This window comes from Erinaceus europaeus, chromosome 16 (genome assembly GCF_950295315.1).
Source record: "Erinaceus europaeus chromosome 16, mEriEur2.1, whole genome shotgun sequence".
In the NCBI taxonomy this organism is placed as follows: domain Eukaryota; kingdom Metazoa; phylum Chordata; class Mammalia; order Eulipotyphla; family Erinaceidae; genus Erinaceus; species Erinaceus europaeus.
In genome coordinates, this window is record NC_080177.1 from 60,555,562 (window position 1) to 60,573,602 (window position 18,041).

General features: G+C 35.8%; 1 protein-coding gene across 4 annotated transcripts in view; it reads right to left on the reverse strand.

The window, feature by feature from the left end:
- Window positions 1-1,662: 1,662 nt before the first annotated feature.
- ARHGAP5 (Rho GTPase activating protein 5) overlaps window positions 1,663-18,041 on the reverse strand; it is a 63,959-nt gene continuing 47,580 nt past the window's right edge. For all 4 annotated transcript variants that reach the window (XM_060175213.1, XM_060175212.1, XM_007516828.3 and 1 more), the window contains exons 4-7: window positions 13,703-13,780; window positions 11,233-11,364; window positions 8,565-8,670; window positions 1,663-5,165 (exon numbers count right to left, since the gene is read on the reverse strand). In XM_060175213.1, coding sequence (XP_060031196.1) covers window positions 4,838-5,165; window positions 8,565-8,670; window positions 11,233-11,364; window positions 13,703-13,780 — 644 coding nt within the window. In that variant the 3' untranslated portion in view covers window positions 1,663-4,837. The remainder of the gene's footprint in view (window positions 5,166-8,564; window positions 8,671-11,232; window positions 11,365-13,702; window positions 13,781-18,041) is intronic.

An 18,041-nucleotide genomic window follows, 5' to 3' on the forward strand; every position in this document is an offset into this window, starting at 1 on the left:
CATAAAACTGGTGACTACCTAGAAAATAGTAAATATCAGGACAAAAAAAAATCAGTGAGGGTCACAAGAACATAATTTTTTGAGTATAGATGCATAATTAGTTACACCTCATTTGGATGAATTAGGTAAACAATAAGTGGGTTAATTCTTCTACCTAAATCAATGATACTAGATTACAAAATCTTTGAAGAGTTCAAAATGCCAATGAACTTATGTAAGTATTAAATTATTAAAACAAGATTCATGTTTACCATTTGAAGTAAATAAAACCGAACCCAAAATCCATACCATGGAGATAAACAAATATACTCTTTCTGATCCACAAATTTCTTGACTATTGATAGTGCAAGTAGTGTATTGCATGCATTAGTCAATTCTAACTATTGTCAAAAATGACTTAACAATGCATTTATTTCAAGATTTATAATTTTAATTAGTAGTAACTGAAAACTTAACTTTGAGCATCACTTAATAGCTTTTAAAAATTATTTCTTCTGGGGGCCGGTGGCAGCACAGCGGGTTAAGCGCACATGGTGCAAAGCTCAAGGACCACAGTAAGGATCCCGGTTCGAGCTCCCAGCTCCCCACCTGCAGGTGTCTTTCTCTCCTCATCTTCCCCATCTCTTTCAATTTCTCTCTGTCCTGTCCAACAACAGCAGCAATGGCAACAAGGGCAACAAATGGCTTCCAGGAGCAGTGGATATGTAGTGCAGGCACTGAGACCCAGGAACAACCAGCTGGCAAAAATAAATAAAAAATTAAAATGAAAATATATAAAAAACTAAATTATTTCTTCTGCCTACCAGAGAGAGAAAACTATTGTCAAGGGGAGAGGGAGGGGGAACTGGAATTTATACTTAAAAGGATGAGGTTCAGTTGAATAGTATTTTCACAGATCATGAATTTTAATTGTTTTAAAAAGATCATATTGGATCTTTTTTGGATCCAATTAATAAATAACTTAAAATTGGATGAGAATAGTTTACTGCTTGTACAGTCTTCTCAATTATACACTTATGCTACCACAATAAAACAATTTTGAAGAATTGTTTCTCCCCTTAATGAATCTTAGAAAATTTTATTTTTAGACATTTGATAAATTCAGAGGCTGCTGAGAACTCCAAGAGTTCAAATAAAAGGGGGAGAAAAAAAAAAAATCAAACATGGTCTGTAAGTATTGACACAAATTAGAAATTATTTAGCATAAAACTTAAAAGTAATAAATGATTAAATTCAAGATAAAAACAGACAAGTCAAATAGACCTCACTCGATGCAAAGCATATGTCAACACACACACATAAACCATGAAAAAAACCAAAATACTATTTAACTCAATGTTAACAATTTATAGGTTAGACTTCAAAATATTTCAGATAGTTCAAAAAATGTCTAGCTACAGCTCTAAATTCAGATTTAACTTAACATCTGAGTCACAGAACTGTGCAGTATTTTTCCTGAATATTAAATTCTCGTGTGTGTGTGTGTGTGTGTGCGCGTGCATACATGTGCGTGCACATCCAGAATGAATTCTGGATCTCCTTCATGATACAATGAAATTTCCATTTTATTGACAAGTTTTTCTCCTATTTTATGCAAAAAAAAAAATTAGCTGACTTTTTTTTGTAAACCAATGATATGGCAAAATTAGAGGCAACTATAACTTAAAATTACACAACTCCTTAATGTTTTATTCATAGCATTCTTTATACAGCAGAAGGTTCACTGATAATTTACTGCAGCATCCTGTGAGGGAAGCACAAAATTACATTGTTTATAAACAAACAAAAAAGTACTTTTAAAAATTATATATATATATATATATATATATATATACTATATATCTGGTTGACAAATAGCATCACAATTATTACTGTATAAAAAAACTAAAAAGCAACATGGAAGCTAAGGCCTAGGTTCTTATTCCAATTGTTCCCTTTATTAGAAATTAAATTCCAGTATCTCAAAAAAGATCTACATTGTTTATATACAGTATGGAAAATAAAAGCTACTTTTTGGCTAGTTAGATTGCTGTTACCTACAGTATTTACATTGTAGATGTTAAGAGGGGGAAGCACTTCCAACACATACAATTTCAAACAGAAACATATTGTATCTGCAATTTTATTCTTAAATCATATAACCTCATACGTATCTGTTGAATAGAATTACTTTCAGTAGTGCTACTGAAACTCTGAGGAGTACTTACTATGCTTCTTTGTATAGCTAGTCTGTTAATACTGTTAAGTACAATATTATAACTATAAGCACTGAAGCTTAAATGAAACAATGGCAACATACAGACATGTGTATAGATGGAATTTTATTTAAAATTATAAAATATAATGTCTTAATGTTTACCCATAATTGAGACTATCTAATATTCTTTTCATCATTTAAGATGTCTCATTGTCCCTAAACAGCAAAACCTTCCAGTAACTTACCAGAAATAGCTTTAATTATATTATTCTGTTCTTAGAATTATTTTTGATATTTAAAAAATATCTAAATTCTTGGCAAAAACAATCAATTCAGTGTAACAGACTGCGCTTTCAATTGTACTTTAATTTCGAATTAACTGTAACCTATTGGCTAACTGAACCAATATTTTAATGATCTACTATGAAGCTTGTCAATTATAGAATGCATAGAAAAGTATAGGTAAGTTTTGGACAAGGTGTAAAATAGTAATGTTGAAAATGGTAAAGCTAATTTTAATGACAAAAAAATGGTACTAAATGCACAAGAAAGTTAAATTAACATAGTATAAAAGAATAGCTTAAATAAACTTTACTATTACAATAGCAAGTTATGACCAAATGAACTGAAGACACGGACAGTTCTAAAAATTTCTCTTTTCAGTCTACTTTCAAAAGAAACAGGCTTTTTTTCCCCTGTACATAGTTTTGAACTTTGTCTATACCATATATAGTAGAAAAATAAATTCTTTAGCAACCTAGAAAGTTTATAAAACTCTTAAAGTTTAATTTTCTTTGCCAGACACGCCAATGTTAAACTGACAGCTATAAATTAAAGCTATATAGATAATAGGTATAAGTAATATAGAACAAGTTAAGAATACTACATTTACCGGATTTTTCTTTTTAAAAATTACTGTACTTTCTTAATTCCTGTGTGCTTTGCAATAGGAATAATAGGGACTTTGTTTTCTTAGAAAAGATAATAACATGTAAGAGTATAACACAAATAAGATAATTTATAATATACATGTACTTCAAACAGCAGCCTGGTTCATGTCAACAACTTGATTCTGAAGTTAAAAATAGAAGTACAATACCTAGGACATAACAACTGGGAAAGATGTCATTTATTTGAGGAGGATAAAAGGAGCAAATCAGACTTTTAAGAGCCTTGAATCTCAAAATTATCAACTATAACACATAAAAGACCTTAAAATTGTAGTATGACAATTATAACAAGGACCAAAGAATTTCATCTTTACTATACAAAAAATAATCTAACAATGAAAAACAAACCATTTTTTCCAGAAAAAAAAAATGGTGTGGTTTAATAATGAGCAAAATTTGAATAAACCCTAACAAATTTGCCTATGCAACCTATTCTGAAACTTTTATCAGTAATTTAGTGTTCTCATATGTTCACTAACAAAATGTTCAACCCCAAAGCAGCAGTCATTTACAGCAAACCTGGTACCAACAGCAAAAGAAAAAAAGAAAAGTTAAGAAATGGTGCATAAGTCATTTCTGATTTTAGTACAATCACAGAAAAGATGAATACAAGTTTGTAATTTATATTTACACACGTCAAAGAAACTGTCAGTACCCAAAGTATTTTATTGCTGTATTAGCAATGAATTTTGGGATATTTTAAAGGGGCCACATAAAAATAGATTCAAGGAACAGATTAAATTGAAGTCCTAGGTTAAAATGTTTGGTTTAAAGAATTTTCTACAACAATTTTATGTATGAAAAGTTATATAACCTTATATGAAAATGTCATGAAGTATATTCTACACTATACTAAATGTATTTCCCAAGAGGGAAAAAATTAAAATATCTAAAATATATTAGATTAAGATTACAAGACCCATTATAGATCTTTTGAACATGCATCTGTTTACAGAATTAACAGTATACAAGATGTTTATCATGGATCATAAAGAAAGAAGTTGATGACTACTATCCTTTTCACAACGTTATCAACTCACTTTAGCCACAAATATGTCCTTGGTATGTGTTATACAAATTATGTTCTTTTACCCCCTCATCAGATCATCCACAGGTTTACTTAGAAGTAAAGATGAAGGCGCAGAAATAAGCCAAATGTCTTTCTTCTCTCTTTCACACAACATCCCAAGCATGGCATAAGTAGCCTGAAACTATAAAATACTAACTGGGCTTTTAGTTATCTACACAGACTGCTAAAAAGTAAATTAAGTTGCCCAATTTAGTGCATCAGATAACAAAACCAGCCACAAAGCAGGCTGGAAAGCATTAAATTAAATGTTTCATATTTTATATGTTTTAAATCATTTAATTTCTATAGAAAAATTTTATTCACAATATAACGTGACAGAAAATGCCACAGGAATGATATACTGATTGCAATAAGGATGCATGCAACAGCAGCTTTGTATTTTATAGCTATTTGTTTATAAAAATTAAACCTCTCCAGACATGCTTTATCACATGGTTTTAGATTTGTAATGTAAATGAGTAAGGAATATCATATAGAATAAGAGAAAATGTCTCATCATTTTCAATGTGAATTATCTGCAGAAACATGTACTGAACCCTGAAACATGCATGTTTAAATTTTTTTTCTGTCCAAATCTGGACAATCTACAATCATTTCCACTCATATAATACCAAGAGGATCTGTCTGTAACTGTGGTTGTATTAGTTGAGGTTGCAATGGTGGTGGTAACTGAAGTGGTACCATTGGTTCCACCAACTGTCCTGGGTTTGAAGGTGGTGGGGGAACCACTGTGTTCACAGTTTCTACAATATCTCCATTATAAAAGAAAAACTGACATTGCTGAATGAATGTTTCAACAACAGATTGATGGATCTTAGTAGTAGACAGAAACTCTCGATTTTCAAAATCAGGTCTCATCAAGGTTGGCCAAAAACAGATGGATAAGTTGTCTGCTGTCATAAGGTTGGTTTTGTTTTGCTGACTAACCCTGAAATTATGACAAGAAAAAACAATTAGAAACCAGTCAAGGTTTGTTATAACAAAAGAATCCCAGAGCTGAAAATGTCCTTAGATGATGTACATATTCACCTTTATCTTAACAAATCTAAAACATTTTTCTTCTTTATGTTCAATCACATTCTAGTAACAAGAAATAACAGTAAAATCAAAGCAAAAGGACCAGCAGAAGGATCCTGGTTCAAGCCCCCGGCTCCCCACCTGCAGGGGAGTTGCTTCACGGGGGTGAAGCAGGTCTGCAGGTGTCTGTCTTTCTCTCCTCCTGTCTTCCCCATCTCTCTCCATTTCTCTCTGTCCTATCCAACAATGACGACATCAACAACAATAAAAACAACAAGGGCAACAAAAAGGAAATAAATATTTTAAAAAAAACACATAAATTGAGATGGGATGGGGAGATGGAATGAGAGAAAGACACCTGCAGTTCTGCTTCATCTATCATGAAGCATCCCCCTGCAGGTGGAGACAGGATGCTTAAATCCAGGTCCCTGCACATGAGCACTCACCTGGCCCCCAATTTTCAATTTAAAAAAAAGTTTCCAAAGCCAGACAGTAGCACACCTGGTTGAGCGCATCTCTTACCATGTGCAAGGATATGGGTTTGAGCCCCAGCTCTCACCTGTAAAACTCCCTCCCTCCATCCCTCCCTCTCAGTTTCTCTGTACTTTCAAATTAAAGAAAAATAACTGACTTTTTTTTTCTATTTCATAGCATTCTTTGAGAGAAATTGGTCTTTACTTTTTTTAAAAGATTTTATTTTAATGAGAAAGATAGGAGGAGTTAGAGAACTATAAATCACTCTGATACATGTGCTGCCATATGCATGCCAGGGATTGAACTTCGGACCTCATGCTTCCACTTTCAAGAAAATTATAGTGTACAGTTTCCCTGTAAAGGGAAAAACTTCACAAGTGGTGAAGTAGGTCTGTAGGTATTTTTCTGTAACATAAGGTTCAAAATTTTTTATCTTTATTTATTGGATAGAGACAGCCAGAAATTGAGAGGGAAGGGGGTGACAGGAAGGGAGGGAGAGAGGGGGAGAGAGAGAGAGAGAGAGAGAGAGAGAGAGAGAGAGAGAGATACCTGTAGCCCTGCTTCATCATTCAAAAAGCTTTCCCTTGCAGGTGGGGATTGGGGGCTCAAACCTTGCAGGTGTCTTTTTCATTCTTTGCCTTTCTTCGCTCACTACTTACTTTCTCTTTGTCCTGTCCAATAAAAATTGAAAGGAGGAGAGGAGAAAAGCAAAAAAGAAAGAAAAAAAAAAAAGGAAAAAATGTAATTGGGAGTGGTGGATTTGTGGTGCCAGCACCAAGCTCCAAAGCTAATGCAGGGGGATAAGGTGGTAGTGGTGGTTTCAGGATAGTCTTTACAATTATGAAGCATGTTGTACATTACCACAAATTTGAATCTGTGACTGAAATATACATAATGTACATGAGGTTTTGCTATCACTAGGGCCAGGGAGATAGTATAGTGGTTATACAAAAGACTTTTTTTTTTTGCCTCCAGGGTTGTTGCTGGTGTTCGGTGCCTACACTACCAAATCCACTGTTCCTGGAGGCTATTTTTTTCCTTTTGTTGCCCTTTTTGTTTATTGTTGTTATTACTGTTGTTCTTACTGCTATCATTGTTGTTGGATAGGACAGAGAGAAATTGAGAGGATGGGAAGACAGAGAGGGGGAAAGAAAGATACCTGTAGACCTGTTTCACCGCTCTGCAGGTGGGGAACCAGGGGGTTGAACCGGGATCCTTAAGTCAGTCCTGCGCTTTCTGCCATGTGCGCTTTCTGCCATGTGCGCTTAACTCACTGCACTACTGCCTGGCCACCACAAAAGACTTTTATGTAGAGACTCTGAGGTCTCAAGTCTAATACTAGCACCAACTTAAGCCAGAGCTGAGCAGTGCTTTGGTTTGGAACAAAAACAACAAGGAACTTCAGTTTATGGGAGTCCAGTGGTAGTGCAGTGGGTTAAGAGCAGGTGGTGCAAATGCAAGGACCAGCTTAAGGATCCCAATTTGAGCTCCTGGCTCCCCACCTACAGGGGAGTCGCTTCACAAGTGGTGAGGCAGGTCTGTAGGTGTCTATCTTTCTCTCCCCCTCTCTGTCTTCTCCTCCTCTCTCCATTTCTCTCTGTCCTATCCAACAATGACATCAATGACAACAATAATAATAACCACAACAATGATAAAAAAAATGGGGGGGGGCAACAAATAATACCCTCCAGGAGCAGTGGATTTGTAACCCTGAAGACAATAAATAAATAAAAAAAATAAAACCAAATGTTTGATTCCAGTGTGAGCATTATGGCATTATACAATCTTCCTTATATTCTCTCTCACTTTTTTTTTTTTTTGCCTCCAGGGTTATTGCTGGGACTCAGTGCCTACACTAGGAATCCACTGCTCCTGGAGGCCATTTTACTGGATAGGACAGAAAGAAACTGAGAGGAGGGGAAAATAGAGGGGGGGGGGAGAAAAAGACACCTGCAGACCTGCTTCACTGCTTGTGAAGTGACCCCCCTGCAGGTGGGGAGCCCGAGGCTTGAACCAGCATCTTTGGGCTTCGTACTATGTATACTTAGCCCAGTGTGCTACCACCCAATCCCCTCACCACTTTTTCTACGTCGCCATCAGAATTATTACTTGGGCTTTGTGCCTATACAACTCTGTATTGATGGGCACTTTTTTCTTTGTTTTAATAGAAGATGAGATAAAGAGAATAAGAGATATTTGCAGCACAGTTTGTGAGCTCTCCCCAAAGCAGGTGGGAAGCAGGGGCTTAAAGCCCAGTTGTCCTGGGTGCCTCTATCTGGCCCCTGCTTTTTCCCAATAACACTGAGATGAAGAAGAAGAAGAAAATGCATAAACTTTAAGCTTACCATGTTTAGAGATATTAATAAGAAATAATGCCCTGCATTTCAAGAAACAGCATTAACAGAAATATAAATTCAAGTTTATAATAAAACTTTAGTATTTTTAAATTTACTAATAAAGAAAAACAAATGCAACCTTTTAAATAAGATTTGGATTCTATTCATAAACGAAAATTATGAGACATCAGACTTCAGTTTTTCTGAAGTCAATTTAAACTTTAGTTTTTCCAATCTCAAATAGGTCATGACTTTGGCTAAATATCTGTCATTTCACATCTAGAAATCTAAAATGTATTCCTTATACTAATATTTACATGTACTACTGAAGAAGTTATATTTTCCTTTAAACTGTTTACTGAAATCACTATTTAAAAAATGAGAGAACAAAACAAAAATAAGTTTATAATTTGTATCATTTTTTAGATTATAATTACCTGATTTATAAAGCAACATGTTTGAAAATTTCAGTACATTTCACTTGAAAAAAATCAAAATACCTGTTTAGGTGTGTTATTATATATCTGAATACATCATAGTTTACGGGATGAAATTTCTTTACAATTTCTTTCAATGCATGAAGACGTTCAGTTTTATCCGGAATTTCTATAAAGTATAATGAAACAGTAAACATTTCAGATGAAACTTATACACTTAAAATCATTTAATACAAGGAAAAATCTTAATTAGCTATTGTCTAGGTGGGGGCACAAAATTTTGATGATGGTTACAGTGTGGAACTATCATCCCTTCTACCTTATAAATAGAGCATTAATAAAAAAGTATTTGAAAGCAAAAAAGTTAACTATGGTCTATTACTGCAGACCCAAGGACTCTAAAAGGGGGCAGTGGGAGGGAGCTGAGAGGAGTTGAAGACCCAGTGTTCTATGGTAGAGGGAGAAAAGTTGGTGGAGCGTGTGGTGTACTAACACCTTATCACAGAGAGGTAAGAAACTGTACATGTGACAGCAGTCATGTAAATCAAAATGTCCCCTAATAAAGTAATTAAAAAGAAAAAAGAAAAAAGAAAAAATATATCATAAATCCCCCTGATAATTTTATTATAAAGGACAATCAAGAATTTATTTAAAACATGCTGGGTGAGGTAAATCTGTCAGAAAATTATTATTTTGCTTTTCATGTCTAAAACCTTGGATTCTACACACCAAAAAGCAGACAAAACTATTAACTATTACAAAACTTTCTTTTTCAAATAAAGTTAATCAACGTGAAAGATCAATGTGAAGCAGAAATTATAAATTAGAAAATGGTACATTATTAGCTTGTCCAACGAGGCATTTAAAGCTAACTACTTAGATCTCCTTGGTTTTTAGTTGCTCTGGGGCTTCACCACCCCAGGCCAACTTTTTCAAGTATAAAGAAAGACACCACAGCACTGAAGCTTCCTTTAGTACAGCAGGGGTTGTCCTCAAGCCTAGGCCATACAATTGTCAAACCAAGCACACTACAAGCTATATTCCTAGACCTGAACCCATTAGGCTTTAAATATTTGTGCTAAAGAGAGAATATTATAAGTTTTATGTACACACATACTCAAACCTGCAGTTGTAACAAAAGTGGCCACAGGACTGGGGAAACAGCATAATGGCTATATAATATGAAAGATTTTCATGCCTGAGGCACTGAGGTTCCAGGTTAAAACCCCAACACCACTTACCATAAGCCAGAGCTGAGCAGTGCTCTGGTCTTTCACTGTGTTTTTCTGTATATTTCTCTCTCATTAAAATAATATCTAAAAATAATGAAAATATTGAAAAAAGGTGGCCACAGATGATAAATAAGATAGTGTAGTTATGTTCCAATAAAATGCTTGAAATTTGGATGTCATATGATTTAAACATATCATGGATCTTTTTTTTTTTCAATTTTTTTTTTTATCATGGATCTTTTTAAAAATTTGGTTCAAGCACTAAAAAATGTAAAACTTATTCTCAGCTTGCAATTCTTCCAAAAACTATTGGCACACCACAGAGTTTGTCAACACTGGGTTTAAAATATAACCCTACATTTACTTACAATTTGCATTACTTACAAAGAAAGTCTGAAAGAAATCTTTAGTGCAAGAATTTAACTCAATTTATGTCCAAATTTAAGCTAATTAAGACATTATAAACATGATTTTTATGTGCTTGTTTTTTCACACAAATGAGCTACTCTAGATGAGGTAATTTGTGTGCCAACTCAAGGTAGTATAACCAAGAAATACATTCCCATTTATTGCATATTACTTCCAAATAAGTCCTATATATTTTCCCAACTAGGAAAACTCTTGAAGTTATTGTTAATGGTCAAAAAGTAAGACAATCTAGGTTATCAACTAACCTATTTGTTACAAGGGAACTTCTACATACCTTACAACAATGTGCTAAAGTTTTTTTTAATTTAAATTTTAGTTAGTGATTGAATAGTAATTTACAAGATTACAATAGGGGTATAGCCCCACACAACTCTCACCAAAGTTTTGTGTAACACCCCTGCCCCTAGAAAGATAACCACCAGTTTTACCAAGGTTATTGAAGAGGTTTTTAATGAAAAAACTTGAACCAAAACTTTAGCATGCTCTAAATGAAAAGTAGCCTAATGTTTTTTTCTACCCATTTTGTTGCCCATTGTTGTCCTTGTTGTGATTGTTGCCACTGATGCTGCTGTTGTTGGATTAGACAGAGAGAAACAGAGAGAAGGGGAGACAAAGAGGGGGAGAGAAAGGTAGACACCTGCAGACCTGCTTCACTGCTTGTGAAGCGACTTCCCCTGCAGGTGGGGATCTGGGGGCTTGAACTGAGATCCTTAAGCCAGTCCTTCGCTTTGCATCATGTGCTAAACCTGCTGCATGTTTGACCCCTAATTTTAAAGAACTTAAATATTTGTAACCAAGAGGAAATACTGAAGAAAAGTTTTAGAAACTCCACTAAGCACAGACCATGACTAAACAGGAGGTTTAGTCAAAAAACTCAAAAAGATGTTTTGTCTCATTCTGCAGATATTTAACAAAACCTCTGGCTGAATGTTAAAAGTAGAAAAAAATACTAAGTACTCATTTTGCTACTTTTTCAAAAAATGAAGCCATTTCAAAAAATGAAGCCAAAGTTAAACTCTTTAACTGAAATAATGATCACCATCCTTTTTTTAAAAGAAGAGGTTACTTACTTGCTGCTTCCAACAGCTCTGGATGAAGAGAATATGGGATTAAAGGATCCGGTAGATCTGCAAAGAAAGCTTTAAGAGCTCCAGCTACTGCATTGACTGTTACTTCCATTGCTACTAGACTGATATTATGATCTAAAAAAAAAAAAAAAAAGTTTAAGTTATACTTTATAATAAAATTTTAAGTTTATTATATCAGTAAGCAAAACAGGTACTTAAAGATCCAGCAAATTAAGTTTCCCACCTTTCTGTAAAGGCTGATTTACCCCTCTACCATCGTTCTTTTTTGTAATTTTCATTTATATATTGGACAGAGACAGCCAGAAGTCAATTGGGAAGAGGGTGGTAGGGAGAGAGACAGAGAAACACCTGCAACGCTGAACACTTGCTAAGCTTTTCCCCTGCAGGTGGGGACCGGGGGCTTGAACCCGGGGGCTTGAACCCGGGTCCTTGTGCATTCAACCAGGTGTGCCGCCACCCGGCCCCCTCTACCATTGTTGTAATATAAATTTGGCTGGTAAACTATACAGATTTGAGACAATCAGGAATAATGCACTTTGCTATAAAAAAAAATTGTTAAATTGAGAGGAAGGGGTAGAAAAAGGAAGAAAGAAAGACACCCGCAGTATAGCTTCGCTGCTTGTGAAGCTTTCCCCTTGCAGGTGGGGACAAGGGGTTGGAACACAGATCCTTGAGCACTGCAACATGTACACTCAACAAGGCATGTCACCTTCTGACCCCCAGAACATTAACTTACAATGATTTACTTTATTTTAAAAATGTTTTGTTTACTAAGAGGTAAAACCAAACCAAACTAACTAACCCCCCCCCAAAGATCAAGGAGAAATTGTACATTATTTTTTGCAACAATAGCTACCTAACAAAGAGAATTTTTTTTTACCAAAGCACTGCTAAACTTTGACATAGGGCGGGTCCATAGATCAAACCTAGGACTGCTTGTCTGCAAGTCCTGTGTTAACTACTACACATCTCCCCACCGCTCCAATAAGCAAATGTGATTCCTGGCACAGAAAATGCTATATAGATTTCTTATTCCCCATTGCCTTTATTATGCCATATTAGATTAGAAAAATTAGCTTCCCTAAAATAAACTGATTGTAAGTGACAGAACCAGTTGACAAAACCAGACAGTCTAATTCAAGAGATCCTGGTACTACTACCAGCTTTTCTTCAGTACTGGTAATGAAATTCTACCAATATATTGTAAAGTCTAGGTTTTCTAAATAATTTTTAAAATGAAACACTGTACCTTACAATGCAAAGCAAATACACACCCAGCACTCAACAACTGCTTTTTTATTATTTCAAGACACATAAATTGTCATTAAATGACACAGCTATCTACTAATCCATTTTGTATAGAGTGGTCCACCGTCAAACCCTTTAAATGACACACAGTACTGCAATAATGAATACCTTTGTAAGTATATCTTTGGCATTATGCTTAACAAAGACTTCTTTTTTTTTTAATTAAAAAATTTTTTTTATTTTAAATTTTTTTATTTATTCCTTTTGTTGCCCTTGTTGTTGTAGTTATTATTGATGTCATTGTTGTTGGATAGGACAGAGAGAAATGGAGAGAGGAGGGGAAGACAGAGAGGGGGAGAGAAAGATAGACACCTGCAGACCTGCTTCACCGCCTGTGAAGTGACTCCCCTGCAGGTGGGGAGCCGGGGGCTCGAACCAGGATCCTTCCGCTGGTCCTTGTGCTTAGCACCACCTGCGCTTAACCCGCTGCGCTACCGCCCGACTCCCCTTAACAAAGACTTCTATAACAAACACACTTAAGTATTTTATTTCTGGAGCTATGCTACCTATTGGGTAGTTAGAAAAGTCATGCTGTACTTTTCTATGCAAAAATCCATTATGACTCTTCCGATAACATTTAATAACTGCCATTCAGAACACACATGCATCCAACAGTTATCAACACACATATTTGCCTATCCTAGGCAAGCAACACCTTTCATTCTACTAATAAAAATATAACCTTTGCTTAAAGTTCTATTGCTTTAGTAAATAAAAGCTGATTATAAAAATATTCTCTCAATTTTTTCCTAGTACTTAGACTTTTCATTTCTTTTTTAATTTTTTTTAATATTTATTTATTCCTTTTTGTTGCCCTGTTTTGTTGTAGTTATTATTGTTGTCACTGATGTCACTGCTGTTGGATAGGACAGAGAGAAATGGAGAGAAGAAGGGAAGACAGAGAGGAGGAGAGAAAGAGAGACACCTGCAGACCTGCTTCACCGCCTGTGAAGCGACTCCCCTGCAGGTGGGGAGCTGGGGGTTCAAACCAGGATCCTTAGCCAGTCCTTGCACTTTGCACCACATGCGCTTAACCTGCTGCGCTACCTCCTGACTCCCAACTTTTCATTTCTTCTATTCAATTCCAGAAGGATGTTTATTAATAGATTTTCATAAAATTACAGTAAGGAAATTATCTTCTTACCTTGATCAAACTGCTTTTGAATATTGTCTTGGTCAGTTTTGTTCCCACTAACACGGTAAAGCCCTTCAGTACATAATCCTAAAAGAATAAAATATATACCTATATATATGCATACATAGTATAGCAAAATATTAAGTTAATCTATATACATCTCAGTGACTGAAAAATGTGGTGGTGAGATACTGAAGATTAATTTATTTTGGGGTTTGGGGGACAGTTCACGTGGTACAACAATTTAGCAATAAACAAAGTCCTGGGTTTGAGACCTAGCACTACATAGGAGCACCACAGACAGCAGTAAAGGAAGCTCAATGAAGTACCTAGTAGTAGTGCTGTGGTATGTGTCTCTATACATCTCTCTCCCCACCAACATAGTAGTAACAAGTTGACTCAGGAGGTCACCTAGTAGTACCATACATGTGTGAGGTCAAGATAGCACTGCCTAAAAATTGTGAACATTTCATTTTGAAGTTCTTATGCTTTAAACCACCAGGGACAACCACATCCATGCACAATGAAAAGACACACTTGATCTTATTTCTTGCACTAAGTGCAAGATTAGAATTAAAATTCATTTTATGGTGTCAGTTGAAATTGGAGCATGAACTTGTATTTAATAATAAACAGCTGTAGAAAAAGGAACAGGTTTTTGTATGCAAAAACATAGACAAATTTGTTGCCTAATTTCATCTGCTAACAGGGTCTAGAAGCATTCCCAATACTGACTTCTTATAAAAACAAAACAGACTTCTTTGGAAAAAGGGACAATTCCAAAGCTGAATTATGAAAATGTAAGGCACGTATGGTATATCTTATTCTGGAAGGTAAGGTAATGCTTGAAGGAATATGTAGACATATATTTAGGATATCCAAAATAAACCAGATGTAACAAATAAGTTTAAATGAATTTAAAAGTTTTTTAACAATACAAAGTTATGTCCTGACCACAAAAAGACAAAATTAGAATTCAGTAACAGAAGAAACTATACGATACGGCAAAAGCAAAATTTGGAAGGAAATCTGTATATAATTTTTAAAACTACATAAGAAAATATGTCAATGCTTATGTTAGGTTAATAATGAAAAAGAGTAGACCATGTTCAAAGCGAGCAGAACAAAGAGAACAGATTAATGTAAAGATATCTCTAATGACACTACTCAGTAAATCTAAGAACCAACGATATCAAAGTTTTGGGTGGTTATCACTGATGAGACAGCATCTGCTTTGTCAAGCACACAACAGAGGTTGGAATCCAGCCCCCACCACACTAAAGGAACTTATGTTTTGTGACCCCAACAGGAGTTTGGGACTATTAACATACAAATGATGTCAGCCTGAGGCAGGACACACAAAGAAGGGAAGGTATAAAAAGCACTGGACTTGGAGCAGGCCACTCTCTGGCTGCTGCTTCTTCTCCTGGTCAGAAGCATCTCTGTGGAGGTGCTCCAGGTATCCGCCATGGCTACTTCTCCTGGAAACTAAACACATGTGATTCAGCTAGCCAGTATACTTTTAGACCCCTCTACAGCCATGAGAAACCTTTACCTCAGTTGATAATTGTTTTATCTTATGGGACTAAACTTTTCATTATTATACTCAGACTTTATGGACCTATTGTACTCTTATCCCCTGATGATAAATGCTTATTTTGTGTATCTAATATATGATCCATGCTTTTGTAATGCCCTAATAAGCCTTGTATTGTTTAAACCAGTTCCCAGCTCCCCGCTGTGAATCCTTTTATGCGCTGCAGCTCCCCCAAAGTACCTTTTAAGTTAAAGTTACAACACTTATGCTGTGGTATCTTTCCCTGTCACTCTTTTTCTATCTGAAGCCCCAGCAACAAACACATAAACACACACACATAATTTTACAAATTTATTCAGACTCCCTTTCCCATTCTTAACTTACTCTATTCATTACTTTGCATACCCCACTACCGCTGGTTAAGACTGCTCTACCTGGTGGCCCATACAAGATTGAACCCAAGACCCTAATTATCCATTATCATGCTCAATCGATTCTGCCCTATTTTATTTTATATCCCAAGTCATCTGTCAGATTACTATGCCACAGCACTTTCCTTTTTATCTTTTGATAAGGAGAAATGGAATAAATAAGAGAAGAGGATAGAGAGGGAGTGACAGCACTGCTTCACCACTTGTGAAGCTCCCTCTGCCCACACAGGAAGGGACCACCAGGGTCTTGAACTGGGTCCTTGTACATGGCAGCATATGCACTATATCAGGTGAGTTGCCACTAGGCACCACTTTCTATCTGGAAAAGTTGGCCTGGAGCAGTACAATAAAGGTGAAGACAAAAATATCTTTCACAAGATAGACAAATAAACCTGTGGTATATCCAGACAATGGAGTATAATCCAGCACTATAAAAGAAGTGAATTGCTAAAATTTATAAGGATTGTTCAAGTATGCATGATATGCATATTACTTAGTAAAATAAGACAGTGGTGGGCTGGGTGGTGGCATACTTGTCAGAGTATACACATTACCATGCATAAGAAGACTTGGCTTCAAGCCCCAGGTCTCCACCTGCAGAAGGGATGTTTCATGAGAAGTGAAGCACTACTGCAGGTATTTCTTTCTCTCTCTCTCTCTCTCCCTTCCTCATCAATTTCTCTTTGTTACTATCCAAAATACACAAAGATAAACAAGCTAATTATAAAGAAAGAAAATGAAACAGCAATCAAGAGTGTCTCTTCAAAAGCAAAAGCCCAGGACCAGATGGTTTTACTAATGTGTACAAAGTCTTCATGGAAGTAAAAGTCCTCCATTACTCTTCCGACTCTTTCCCAAAACTACACATACAGGGATAGTCCCTAGCTCTTCCTTCCTCCCTTTCCTTTTCCCTGCTCTTCCTTTCTTCCACCAGAGCACTGTTCAGCTTTGGTTTATAGTGGTGTGGGGGGACTGAACCTGGGACTTCAGAGCCTCAGGTATGAGAGTCTCTTTGCATAACCATTATGCTACAAATATTTTACTCCCCTACAAATATTTTACTTAGTTTAAAATTTATTTTTATTTAATTTATTTTTTCCACCAAAGCACTGTTCAGTTTTGACTTACTGGTTGGGGGAGTGAACCTAGGACCTCAAAGTCTCAGACATGAGAGTGTTTACATAACCATCATGCTGCTTCTTCCTATCATTTTCTATGAAGCTTGTATGAACTTAATACCAAAAGCAGACAAAGATGAAATAAGAAAAAGGAAGGAAGAAAGAAAAAAAAAACTACACAGACCCACATTTCTGATGAACATAGATGGCAAGGTTCTCAACAAAATCTTAGCAAACAGATTCAGCACCAAATCAAAACATTTTTGCACAACATAGCCAAGTGGGATTATCTTAGGGATGCAAGGCTGGTTCAACATATGTATGTCAATCAATGTAGTTTAACATATAAACGATAGGAAACATTTTCAAAAATCACAATTACTTCAATAGATTGAGAAAAACCCTCAAGAAGATTCAACATTCTTTTATGATTAAGACTTAAAAAAATATGGGAACTGATGGAATCTACTTCAAAACCCACACATAAAACCTATATAAAAAAGACCAAGAACCAACATCACCATACTCAATGGTGAGAAACTAAAAGCTCCCCCATTCTCTCCCTCTCTTTCTCTTTGCCTCCAGGATTACTGCTGGTGCTTGGTGCCTACACTACAAATCCACTGCTCTTGGAGGCCATTTTTTCCCCTTTAGTTGCCTTTGTTATTTATCTTTGTTGTTATTATTGTTGTTGCTATAGCTGTTGTTGTTGGATAAGACCGAGAGAAATTGAGAGAGGACGGGAAGACAGAGAGGGGGAGAGAAAAATAGCACCACCTGCAGACCTACTTCACCACTTGTGAAGTGTCTCCCCTGCAGGTGAGGAGCCAGGGGCTCCAACCCAGATCCTTATGCCGGTCAACACCCTTTGCGCCATGCACTTAAACCTGCTGCACCACCGCCAGGCCCCCAAGCTTTCTCTCTTAGATCAGGAACAAGAAAAGGTTGCCCAGTATACCATTACTATTCAACACTGTTTAAGTTCTAGTCATAGCAATTATGCAAGAAGAAGAAGTAAAATGTGGTCTGGGAGGTGGCACAGTGGCTAAAGAACTAGACTCTCAAGCATGAGGTCCTGAGTTCAATCTCTGGCAGCACACGTACCAGAGTGATGTCTGGTTCTTTCGCACTCTACTCCTGTCTTTCTCATTAATAAATAAATAAAATATTTGAAAAAAAAAGAAAAAAGTAAAAGATCTAAATTAGAAGAGAAATAAAATTATCATTTTTTTTTTGCAGATGACATGATAGCATACATAGAA